The following is a 13,576-nucleotide window of genomic DNA, read 5'->3' as shown; positions in this document are numbered from 1 at the left end:
TCAGTGAGAAAACGATAATACACAAGAGAGCAGGTGAACAAACAAAATCTATGTGAAGTAGGTGCTCTAACACTGACTTGGTAGAAAAGCATTAGGATTAAAAAGACAGTCACTTGTCTTCATATACAATGAGCAGTAACAAATGAAACTAAACAACAAATTGCAAAATGCTGTAGTAATACTGAAGAATGGATGCCAGCTTAGAACACCTTTATATTCAACCAAGATAAATGTCTTGCTCTATCCACAGAAAAACTTCTAAAAACTATTAAAAGATCTTATAAACTTAAAATCTGGAATATAATGATTAATAACATGGACACGAATTTACAGAAATTAATTAATTAAATACATTCCATTCTTCTGTTAGTTCAGTAAAATCATCTTTTAGAAATTTAAACTGTGTTTCACAATTTTGCACACACCATAATATTTTTTTTAGTTTCTTGAGGACAACAGTATAAAATAGCTTGCGGTAACTAAATATTTTGATTACACAATAAAAAAATCAGAAATGCCTGAGCAGTGTGTATGAACAGAAGTTATTAATATGCATCTTTTTATAAGTTACATATAAAATTACTAACCATCTTCGCTCAAAGCACTGCTCTTCTGTAAGTGCGAGGAAATATTTCTTATGAAAAATTTGTAGAAGTGGCCTGAAAAATACAGATATTTCATTATAAGTATGTTATATCGCCCACAAAATTAATGTAATAAAAATAACTAACGCTGGGTTTGTTGGTCGTAAAGATTTGATACTACTAGTTTCACCATGTAAACTGGTGGCTTCATCTGGGTTTGGATGAATATACAAATATAAACAACTACAACTAAAAAAATATACAAAATGCATAGAACCGTTACACAAGTACCTAAGGATACTTAAGGAACTTATGGTACCTAAGGAACCGTTATTTGTGTAACGGTTCCTACGCATTTGGTATTTTTTCAATAATGTATTGATTCATAATCAAAGCTTGTTGTTTATTTATATTTGTATGTTCATCCAAATGAAGTCACCAGTTTATGTGATGAAACTAGTGGTATCAAATCATTATGACAAATAAACCCACCAGTGTTAGTTACTTTTATTACAGATATTTCATATTTATTAAATATTTATAATTATGGAAAACAAAAAATGTACAAATTTTCAATTATTTGAAAGCATTATCTGTTATATACCATATTTTCCGGCGTATAAGACGCACCTGCCTTTTTTGTACACATTTTTTAGGAAAAAAACTTTATCACTGAATATTATAATGAATTTACAGTATTTCAAATGTAAAGTAACAAGTAGGTCTACTTTCAACAAATACCTAATCCAACTAGGAAAGAGTACCCACCTTTAAATCTGCTTCACCAAAATCCAGAAATTTATCATAGGTTATGTTTACTGTGAGTTGCTTTTTTTAGATCCTCTTCCTGATTCCGCCAAGTTATCATTTTCTCAGTTGAGGGGTGGCCCAAAATGCCTCTCTGCAACCCTGTTTCCATGCTCTTTAGCATATGCAATCACACATAGCTTGTATGCAATATTATAGCAATGCCGACGTTTTTCAGCCATAATTTGCCAAGAAATTTAGAGAAAATTTAATGGCAGAAATTTATCACTGTTCACAACAACCGTGACAACAACTGGAAAGTTTAAACAAACAGGAACACAGCTGCGATTGTCGATGACAGCGCATGCACATCCACTGAACTCTACGTAACTGGAATGCTCTCACACACTGCAAGGAAGCAAGAAAGAAATCGCATGACTCGGAACAGAGAAAATTTCCAGAAATGAAAGTAATAAAAAATTGAGTAACGGCATATAAGACGCACCCTGTTTTTCAAACCTATTTTCAAAGGAAAAAAGTGCATCTTATACGCCGGCAAATATGGTATGTAATTTTAAAAGCTGGATCTACCAGTGACAGATGTTTTGTATTAAGAAGACATTTTCGTTATCAAATTTTTGATATGTATCTTCAAGGGGGGGGGGGGTGTACAAGATACTTATACAATATGAAAAGTTTATATTATTAGGTACCGAATGGCAGTTCCTTCAAATCAGTCTTATGTCAAAACTCCAATATTGTCAGATCTCATATTTTGGTCTTCTACAGTACTTCTTATTACATAAGTTCACCTTATGTAATAAGAAGGATCTTGGATTATCCACTGGATCTTCTCCTTACTAAACCGGCATCAAAAACTCTACTAATTTTTCCTCTCCCATTTTGTTTAAGGAATACCACTTGAGATTAGCTCTGCTCACACATTCCCGAATGCTAACAATGTCAAGTTTCTACTTAATATCTTCACTTTTTTGTCATACATTCATTCTCCTAATAAAACAGTTGATCAAAGACTGAAGATCACATATTTGTGGTCTCCAGGCTCTGACCAAGTGTTTTATTTCTAATCCAGCTTTCAGATCCATTGGTTAAAAATGGTCTGAACACTGTCATGTATACTACTAATTTAGTGTTATGACTATTTCCTTTTTTATTCCATATAAATTTATTCAGCTGACTCCCCACCATACCATCTGCATTTCTTCTATTATCTATTTTCATATTTCGGGGTAGAGCTGACTGCTCCCAAATGCAATCACATTCGGGAGCAGATATTGGCAGATAGTGGGATGGCCTTCTGATAAAAAAGGGCTAACTGCAAAATAAGATGGACAACAAGACGAGTAAGCAGTATTGCTATCAAGGAATGGTGGGATAAATCTTGGCAAGATTATCTGCTTAAAACACCACGCAACCTTATGATGGCAATATGACATGGCGAGCCAAACTGCCATTAAATAAGTGAGCCCCTGGGGTGGTACCCTAAGCAGAGTCTGTTCATGATGTAGATGAGGTTGCAAAAGGTGACTATACTCTATGTTAGGCATGGCCTAGATACAATAATGAAGAAGAGATAGGGTCCTCACCACATTCTCCTTATACCCAAAGTCAACCATGAATCACACCAGGAACTTTAAAAGCAATGGAGTAGTGATTGGCACCCCTGCAATCATTACATCCCAAGATGAAAACAGGGAAGAAGAGTTTGAAGATGCATCAAGGCAAGGTACTGCTAGTGCAATAAATGATGTTGCTATCCCAAACCCAAATGGGAGGATAAAAACATATGAGGCCTTTCTAAGATGTAAAAGTAAAAACCTAAGAATAGCAACATGGAATGTTAGAACATTGTACCAATCTGGAAAACTTGACAGCCTTCTCCAAGAAATGGAAGATTAGACATTATGGAACTAAATAAACTAAGATGGAAAGAAGCTGGAAAAATCCATATAGTTGTGTACTCAGGTGGCTAATTAATCACATGCAAATGGTTGTTTTTCATGATGAAAAACAACACTGCCAACTGTATGCTGAGCTACTGGCCCATTAATGATAGAATAATAATGGTAAAAATTGCAGCCAAACCTTTTAATATAGTTATAATTCAAGTATATGCCCCTACTACAGAATACTAAGAAAATGAAATTAATGAATTTTATGAGCAAGTTCAAGATGCAATTTCCACAAAAAAATCAGATGACTTATTGCTAATAACGGGAAATATGAATGCGAAAGTTGGATCAGAAAAAACTTCAAGATGTATGGGACATAATGGACTGGATCACAAAAATGACAGAGGAGACAAAACAAACTTATCTGGTTTTGTGAAGAAAATTGCCTTGTGATAAATAATACAATATTCAAACACCATCCAAGAAGAATTTACACCCGGAAGTGTCCAGGAGATGTGACAAGAAACCAAACCGACTACATCATGATAAAGGAAAGATTAAAATTGCATTCAACAAGCAAAGACATATCTGGGAGCAGACATCAACTCAGATCATAATCCAGTAGTGGTAAAAGCATGATTAAAATTAAAAAAAGATAAAAAGGAGCAAGACAAGTCCAAAATATGACATAAGTATTCTTAAAGAAGCCAGTATAAAGGAAAACTTTGCATCTGAATTCAATAAAAATGCGAATAATATACTTGGTAATATAAGTGTAACAAAGGAAACAGCTCAACAAAACTGGGATGCGTTCAGAACAAACATCCAAGAAACATCAAAATTGATATCACCTAAGATAAACAGAACTGAAAAGAAACTGTGGATGACTAAGGAAATACTCAATATGATGGAAGAAAGAAAAATGCTGAAGAACAAACCAGATTATGAGAGTGAACAAACTCAAAAAAAAGAATGCAGGAAAGCAAAGGAAGTCTGGTATACAGATAAATGCAGAGAGATAGAATTACTAGCTAATGCACACAAAGAAAGACTTCTACAACAAGATAAATGAACTAACATATGAGAAAAGAAAAAGCATAGGGAACAAATATTTTAAAATCACGAAATGATAAATCTATCACTAATAAATGCTTTGACAATGATATGCAACCAACTTTACAACACAGGATATCTCCCAAAAGACCCGAGACACTATCTTCATGCCCATTCCAAAAAAGCACAATACTACAGAATGTTCAGAGTATAGAACAATTAGCATCATGAATCGTGCTGCTAAAATACTGGTAAAAATTATTCTGCAAAGAAACAAAAGAAAATTCAAATGGGAAATAGATGAAAATCAATTTTAATTAAAAAAAAAATTGCTGTTTGATAGCACTTAGAGAAAGCCCTTCTTTGGTGAAAAAACTTTATCACAGCACTGTACTCAAATTTTTAACAATACAGCTTGCCATATGTTAGTCAAACAAGTGCCTCCAACTCAATGATGCAGGTAGAGTTGAAACTGGTAACACTAAGCTCCCCCATAGATAGTGCCATCTGTCATGCATGCCATTTTCAAATTGGTGCGAATTTTGTATGTAAGGTCAGAAACTTTTGAAACTTACCTTGTATCACTATTCAGATTCCCTTCTCTAGGCATGGCCTCGCAGAATATGTTGCAGTAGGATTATGTGCCAGTTGACCAGAAAGTCTCCAACCAGGTTTGAATCCATATATTATGTGGTGACTGACTGTGTCACTACTGTTTTAATTGATGGAAAATGTGTTTGGCACATCCTTGAAGAGTATCACTCATACTGCATACACGAGAGAGAGAGAGAGAGAAAGATGTATTTTACAGTAAAATACAATCTTAATTCTGCCTTTACACCCTCTACAAAATTAAATAACATTTGATTCATCACATTCCTCCATTGGTCCTTGTTCGACATATAAATTGCAGAGTAGTTAATAAATCCCAAGTATATAGGAATGTTTTGGGAAAATTTGAACAAAAAGGCAAATTGAATAATAACAGTATCTGATGAGTTTCTGCTCAAGATACAGACAAGTCATTGCTAACAACCAGTGGCGTCACGTGCTCATTTCGGTTGGGTGTGCTGTCATGTGGGTTATACAACCGTGCTACAAATTTCACATCAATTTGACCATATGCATGGGCATATGTCTGCAGAAAATTTTCCAGGGGGGGGAGCAAAGCTTGGAGACAAATAATTACATCAATAAACATCTTTTAGCTTTTTTTTTTTTATCTAATTATTTGCCGATGTAAACTATAAATGCATTTAAGTTAAGGGATATTATATCCCACATTGTTTCTTAGCCGAATAAGAAACTTGAAGAGTTTCATGCCGAATACAGAAACTATATAAAGTTCGGCGATTCCAAGCGTAAGCAAATACCTGGATAGTGCAGCACCTGATCCATTAGGTAGTGCAAGCTGAGGCAACTCATAGAAAGGGTAGAGCAAGATCCGATCACTATTCTTGGTATTTACCCATAATGTGAACTCAGCTCCTAGGAGCTGTATTATTGTTCAACGTTATGAGAGAAGGTCACTACCCAGACCGGTTTCAACCTTTTTTTGAGGTCCCATCAGTGAGTAGGTAGACTTAGTTAATACCAAGTTTGTAGCAAACAAAACTTACATCCCTTTTATGAGGGTATTAACTAGGTCTACCTACTCACTGATGAGACCTCAAAAAAGGTTGAAACTGGTCTGGTAGTAACCTTCTCTCATAATGTTGAACAATAATACAGCTCCTAGGAACTAAGTTCACATTATGGGTAAATACCAAGAATAGTGATCGCAGCTTGCTCCACCCTTTCTATGAGTTGCCTCAGCTTGCACTACCTAATGGATCAGGTGCTGCACAATCCAGGTATTTGCTTATGCTTGGAATAGCTGAACTTTATATAGTTTCTATATTTGGCATGAAACTCTTCGAGTTTCTTATTCGGCTAAGAAACAATATGGGATATAACATCCCTTAACTTAAATAAGTTCATGTCGCCGAATTGAAACCTTTGACTATTCATATAATTTATAAATACATTATTTTCATTTTGCATCGATTTTCTTCTTCTTCTTCTGCAGCTTCTCCCACTTAAGTGGGGTCAATGTCGATGATGAGTCTCCTCCACATCCTCCTGTCTTGAGCTGTCACTACGTCCAAGTTCTTCATCCTCGAGTCCTCTTCTATCAGCTCCCTCCATCTCTTTTTTGGCTGCCCATGCTTCCTCCTTCCTTGCACATCCATCTGCATGACCCTTCTTCCCACATATTCTTCTTCCCTCCTCATCATATGACCAAACCATCTCAACCTTGCCTCCTGTATTTTCGCTCCTAAGTTCGTAACTTTCACTGTTTTCCCCCTCACATAGTCATTTCTGAGACGATCCTTTCTGGTCACACAGCACATCCACCTAAGCATTCTCATCTCTGCTACTTCCATCCTGCTGATGTTATTTTTCCTCAGGGCCACAGTTTCTATAGCATACATCATAGCTGGCCTCACTACCATCCTATAGATTTTGCCTTTCAGATTGATCAGCACCCTCTTATCGCATAACACTCCAGCCATCTCCCTCCAGTTCCTCCAACCCGCTTGTATCCTGCATCCCACTTCCTTCTCAGCTCCTCCATCTTCTTCCACTGTTGAACCTAAGTATCTAAAGTCCCTCACCTTCCTGATGACATTTCCTTCCAGCTCCAGATCTGTCTCCTGGCCACTGCCCACTGTGCAACACATATACTCTGTCTTACTTCTGCTCAGTCTCATACCTCTCTCTTCCAGTACTTTTCTCCATCTTTCCAGTTTAGTTCCTGCTTCTTCTCTTGAATCTGCACACAGCAAGATGTCATCTGCATACAACATTGTCCAAGGTACATCTTCTCTCATCTCCTCCATCACCACCTCCATCACAATGTTAAACAGAAACGGACTTAATGCTGACACTTGATGCAAGCCAACTGTTACTTGAAAACTTTCTGTCTGTCCCAGACAGGTCCGAACACTTGTCTTCACATTTCTGTATATCTCCCGCACCAACCTGACATATTTCTCCAGAACCTTCTTCTCCCTCAGACACCTCCAGACTTCTTGCCTTGGCACCACTTTCTCCAAATCAATAAATGCCAGATGTAGCTCCGGTTGTTTCTCTCGAAACTTTTCCATCATCTGCCGTAACCCAAAGATCGCATCTGTTGTTGATCTACCTGGCATGAAGCCAAATTGTTCCTTTGCAATCTCCACCTCCTTCCTTAATCTTCCATCAAGAACCCTTCCTAGGATTTTCATTGTGTGGGACATCAACTTTATTCCTCTGTAATTTTTACAGTCTTGTGCATCTACAAGGGTAAAGGGGATGCACAAGTAAAAATTACAAAGGGACAAGAGTACTCTCCCTTCATTCCTCAGGTATATTTTCCTGTTGGCAAACTTTCATGAACAGATTCCACAGCAGGTCAATTCCCTCTTCCCCCAGTGCCTTCCATGCCTCCACTGGAATCCTGTCAAGGCCCACCAATTTTCCATTCCTCATCCTCTTCATGGCCTCTGTCACTTCCACTCTACTGATGTTCTGCACCATCCCCTCAGAAGGCTGCACATCTTCTCTGTGAGTCCTTGCATTTTCCGCATTCAAAAGTCCCTCAAAGTATATTCTCCAGCTATTTCTTATGTCCACATCTCTCCATAATACTCTTCCTTCAGTGTCTTTGATCTGCCTCACATGTAAGATATCCTTTGCTGCTTTATTTCTACATTTCGCTAGTTGGTAAATTTTTCTCTGTCCTCCCTTTTGTTTCTAATTGATCATACAGATCTTGATATGGCATGGCCTTCGCCACAACTCTCTTGGTTTTTTGCTTTCTCTCTCTGTCCTCTTCCACTCTTGACTCATCCCACTTCTGCTTTGCCTTCCTCTTAGCTGTCACTGCCACATTATTATTCCACCATCAACCCTCCTTCTGCTCTCTAATCTTTCCAGATGTTTCACCAAGCACCTTGATTGCACAGCTCAAGAATACTTTTGAATTATGTTTCCACCAATCTTGTACACTTTCCAGTCCATCCGAAATCCTCACTAACATCCTCTTCCTAAAATGATTCCTCACACTCTCTTCTTTTAAACGAAACCACTTAATTGTCTTCATCCCATGGCTTCCAGAGGTTCTTATTTTCGATCTTATTTTAAAGTCTGCGCACAGCATTCGGGTGTTGCTGTGCCACTTGAGCTGTTGGAATTACTTTACAATTTGTCACAACCTTAAGATGTTTTCTTCTAGTCAAAATGTAGTCAATTTGTGAACTGTTGTTACCACTCCTAAATGTTATCAAATGTTCTTCCCTCTTGTAGAAAAACGAGTTCACAATTGCTAGGTCAAACGCTACTGTAAAGTCCACAACCTTCTCTCTTTCCTGGTTCATCATTCCCACTCCGTGGCCACCCACCATGCACCTTTTCACAGTCTCTATTCTGTCTCCCTATGCATCCATTCAAGTCTCCTCCGACAATCACCATCTCGTTTTCTTCCAGTTCCCTCATTTCTTCATCTAACACGTTCCAGAACTCATCTTTCTCCTCTGCTGTACAGCCAACTTGTGGGGCATATACACATAATACGACCACCAGCTCTTCTCCAAGACCCAATTTCATTCACATGATCCTGTCGTTCCTTCTACCCACTTCCAGTACTTCGCCCTTCATTCTGCCACACACCACAATTCCTACACCATTTCTTCCCTCGTTATTCGCTCCAGAGTAGAACAATTTATATCCATCTCCCAGTTCATTTGCCTTCCGCCCCCTTCCACCTTGTCTCCTGCACACATAAAATGTCCAACTTCCTCTTCCTAATCATGTCTGCCACCTCTCTTCCCCTTCCAGTCATGCTTCCAACATTCAGTGTTCCCACTTGAAACATCCTCTCCACCTGCTGGGCTCGCTTCTTTAACCGCACCCGCCCTTGATGCGGTAGCCCTCATCCACTTCTCGCAGCTGTAGGGTGATGTGGCTGCGTGTCGCTTAAGGGGTACGCCGTAGCCCTAATATCATTTTCTCTTTGACTCATATCATAGCTAGAGCTGGCAGTGAAGTTTTACAACCGGATGCCCTTCCTGACATCAACCCTTGCCATTTATCCGGGCTTGGGACTGGCACCTATAGAGGCTAGCTTGCCTCCTTCGGTGGCTGCATAAGATGAAATGACTTAGCAAGATAGGAAAGATTCATCCCTAGCCCTCGAATACTCTAATAGCATCAGGGGGAAAGGAGCAAGGAGAGGAGAAAGAAGCAAAGAAAGAAAGGGAGGACCAGTCTACAGAATAATATAACAGATGTATATTACATGAAGTAAGGCATGGTCCAGCATCTGGTACCTCGGGTTTGCCATGCCCATACTCACTAAAGCGAGCCCTTGAGGTAATTTTGCATCGATTGTAATGATCTTTAATTCTTGGAAAAAAAAGGTATTCAGAATCTAGTTTTTAGCACAATTTCATATATAAAAAAATTCACAGGCTATTTTATTAAAAATCAACTAATTAATTAATCCTAAATTATTTCAATTTAAAAGCAAAAAAATCACAAAACTAACAAGTAAAATAATATTAAATTACATACACTTACCTTTTAAAAATGTATTTTTTTTGTTTAAATTTGTTTCACTATAAATTTGCAATTCACACTTCACTCAGTAATTCACTAGACACAGGGGGAAAATTAACTGGTCACTGTTCACAAATCAGATAAAAGATGAACCAAAAACAGGAACACGTGTTTTATTGCTGCAATAAAACATGTTCTATAGCTACCCCTGCCATGGGCCGAAACATGCCAGCCCATAATAAAATTTTAAGACAAACAAAGCATTTCCAGGATCGAGGGTGAAGATTACATATCTCAATCAATTTTACGATTATAATTTGTGGAATTTTTTAATCAATCCCGGGGAGTGCCCTGTCCCCCCTCCCCCAGATGCCCATGACCGTGTGATTGCATTTTAATGATGCATGAAAGTTTTGAGAGGGCATAGCACATCAGCGCTCATCTTAATTGGTCCAATGCAATTAATTACGGGATAACTTTGAATACTTCTGCGTAGAGTGGGGCAACAATCTGTTTTAGGTATTGTTAGAAAACAACAATGAAGGAGAACACTATATTTGGTTGGTATATTTGAAATACTCAAAGATGAAAATATGTGAACCATCATTTATAAGACATGCGAGAACAGGAAAGAATAAGTGTGAGTTCCATTAATGAAACACTTTCATTAATGGTAAAGAATAATTATCATATGTGATATGTGTGTCCTATAAGTTGCTGGGTAGAGCAAAGAGCACGATCCTATAAATTCTAAATATGAATAAGTGAATTTATGATGGCATAATTAAAAAAACTTATGAAGAGAGAGAGAGTATTGTAGGAATAAATATGATTTGATGGAGCAGTAAATCATCTCGTAAAATTTGTGCACATGTTATGTGTATTTCTCTGGTTTGTGTATATTTTGCTCCATTTTCCAAGAATTTTATTTTGTTTACTGAAAATAAGTATACACAACATCCGATCATTATCAAAATTATCCACACTTTTGGAAATCCTAAATTCATTAGGGTTTTTTTTGTTTGTTTTTTTTTTTAGTATCAGCAGTTCTTCTGTCTTATCAATCTCACATATGCTGGTATTTTGTTGTAGATCAACATCGTCTTATAATACACAGAATATTCATTTTTATTCAGGAATAGATATTTTTTAATATCTGTTGTTTCTGAAGACTAGAATAAAAATGTCTCTATATACTGTTAAAAAAATTTGCAATCTCAACAGATGCTATACTGCACAAGCAAAAGAAAAAACAATTAGCATTTTTCTCCTAACATCCACTTTCAAATTTTCAGTTCCAGAAAACATGTGTAACAACTGTTTGTAATATACATCGGATACAAAAAGAGCTCAACTCGTGACAACATTCAATTGGATTGGTTGACACAATAACCAATCACAGACGCTAGGTGCTGAGTGAGCTCAAAATTTTAGCTCACCCAACCCTGCCTTCTCAGCAGTTTAAAAATATTAGAAAGCTAAGAATTTGACCCACTGCACCCTCTTTACATCTTTTTGAATGGCTCAAAGGCATATGCATTTCAAAAGCACACCCGTGCAATGTCGCGGCGAAAAGTGCCTTCTTCGTGAAGCACTAATGCTTTATTACCCTCCTGAAGAGGACAATGAAGTATTAGTACAGTATATTGCATTAAATTTTAGGAATCGCGCGAAGTCTGCAAACAATGGGGGAGTCTTTAACAGGAATAAATGCAAAAATATAATATCAGTGATACTGATATTTCGTAGATGAGCACTGCACACCTAGCACACCAGGAATATTCTCCCCTGCTAACAACATGTTCCAACATAAAAATGTGCACAGGTTCAAGAGAAAGAAAAAATGCAAGAAATCAGAAAAGCTTCATTGACTATGTCATTGTTAATAGTGATATCTCCACTGGTTCAGAATACAAGAGTGTACACAGTATTTGAAATAGGAAGTGACTCACTTAGTTCTAAGAGAAAAATGAACAACACATTGAAAAGAACAGTATGTATGAAAGCTGAGCATCTTTTACAGGTAAACTGTAGACTCAACTATACAAACATTACTGAAGAAAAAATGAAATAGTTTGTAACAAGAACCAAACCTTTGAGTTTCAATGGAAAACTCTGGAAAAAACACTGATTGATTCAAATAGAGACAGATATGGTGAAGTTGTCTGCAAGGATGGAAAAATACAAAGATGGACAAGAAGAAAGCATATTGAAAGTTCCTAGTAAATAAGTCTGCAGATGTCTTAAAAGAACATAGGGAAAAATGTAAGAGAGCTAAGATATGTGAAAAAGTAGTTAAATAAAAGTCATGGGAACACTTTGGTAAGAATATAGCAAATAAATATCAAGAAGGTTGCAAAATATTTTGGAAGATATTATAAACGCTTAGAAATGGAGGCAAGAATAATACTGTAAAAGGAATATAAGATGAATGATAAAGGTGACATGAAAGTGAAGATAAGAATATCTTAGATGTCTGGAGTAAGAAATTTGAAAGGCTGTTCAAGAGGAATAGAAACATAAGTAACCTGAGGTAGAAAAAAAAACATCAAAAAGTTGAAATGTGGAAAGACAGCTGGAGTAGATGATATTTGACAAGAAATGCTTAAATACAGAAGTATAAAAGTTTTGCAGTGACTACACTGCATAATTCAGAGGGCCTGGGCAGAAGGTCAAATTCTAGATGACCGGAGTAGAGCTCTCGTAATTCCCATCTACAAAACAGGGAACAAAGCTAAATGTGATAATTACTGAAGAATTTTTCTACTTAGTGTTCTAGGTAAGATTTATAAAAGCATAACTGAAAAGAGGTTGAGAAAAAAGTTTATTGTGGAAGAGAAACTTGAAGAACAGGCTGGATTCAATCCAAGTAGATGTGATGATCAGATTTTCACTTTACAATGAATAGTTGAAAAATCACGGGAACATGACAAAGTTCTGTCTTAATTTTGTACACCTGGAAATGGAAAATGCACATGAAAAGGAATCCACAGAAAAGCTTTTCAAAACACTACAATTATATGGGATAAATGGAATATGTATTATACAGAACAATATATAGTCCATATTTAAACTGTAAGTCAGCAGTTAAAAGTGAAGAAAATACAGGAAGATGATTTGATGTAAAATAAAAGGTAAGAAAAGGATGCACATCATCTCCATGCTTATTCTTCATCATCTACTTGGATCACATTATGAAAGAAATTCACATTAAACTTCATATTAGAATCGGAAATACAAAGTTAGCTTACTGGCTGTATGTAGATGATGTTGTACTCACAAACATATTCAGTGAAAGTCTCCAGGATTCTCTAACTAAATTGAATGCAGCTGCAACAAATTTAATACGATAAAATCAGCATAAAACTATGATAACAGGTGATAACATGCAGGAACACAAAAAACTTCAGCTGCATTCTCAATGGAGAACCTACAGAACAAGTAAAATATTAAAAAAGTAAGCTATTTAGGCATCGTTTTTAGCGAAGGTGGAAAATTAAATGTGGACATAGAGAACAGAATAAGCAAAGCTGGTATAATGGGGAGCCAGTCAAAAAAAATTTATATAGAATAAGAGAGAAATTAGCCAAAATACTAAACTAGTGGTACACAAGACAGTGTTCGAACCAATTTTAAGAGTTATGGATCTGAGAGTTTGGTTAGAAATAAAGCACTTGATCAAAGACTAGAGACCAC

At 36.7% G+C, this 13,576-nt stretch overlaps 1 protein-coding gene across 5 annotated transcripts in view; it reads right to left on the bottom strand.

The window, feature by feature from the left end:
* The window catches only part of LOC150100330 (nicotinamide riboside kinase 1), a 213,263-nt gene that overhangs the window by 138,721 nt on the left and 60,966 nt on the right, over positions 1-13,576 (bottom strand). For all 5 annotated transcript variants that reach the window (XR_016549230.1, XR_016549229.1, XM_090402399.1 and 2 more), the window contains exon 5: positions 588-659. Coding sequence is in view for 3 of the 5 variants with exons in the window: in XM_090402399.1 (XP_090258525.1) it covers positions 588-659 (72 nt within the window). In the remaining 2 variants the exon portion in view is untranslated. The remainder of the gene's footprint in view (positions 1-587; positions 660-13,576) is intronic.

This window comes from Typopeltis vanoorti, chromosome 13, assembly GCF_054136105.1.
Source record: "Typopeltis vanoorti isolate ZY-2024b chromosome 13, IOZ_Tvanoo_1.0, whole genome shotgun sequence".
Classification (NCBI taxonomy): Eukaryota; Metazoa; Arthropoda; class Arachnida; order Uropygi; family Thelyphonidae; genus Typopeltis; species Typopeltis vanoorti.
Note: the sequence above shows the minus strand (reverse complement) of the source record. Positions and strands in the feature narration are given on the sequence as shown.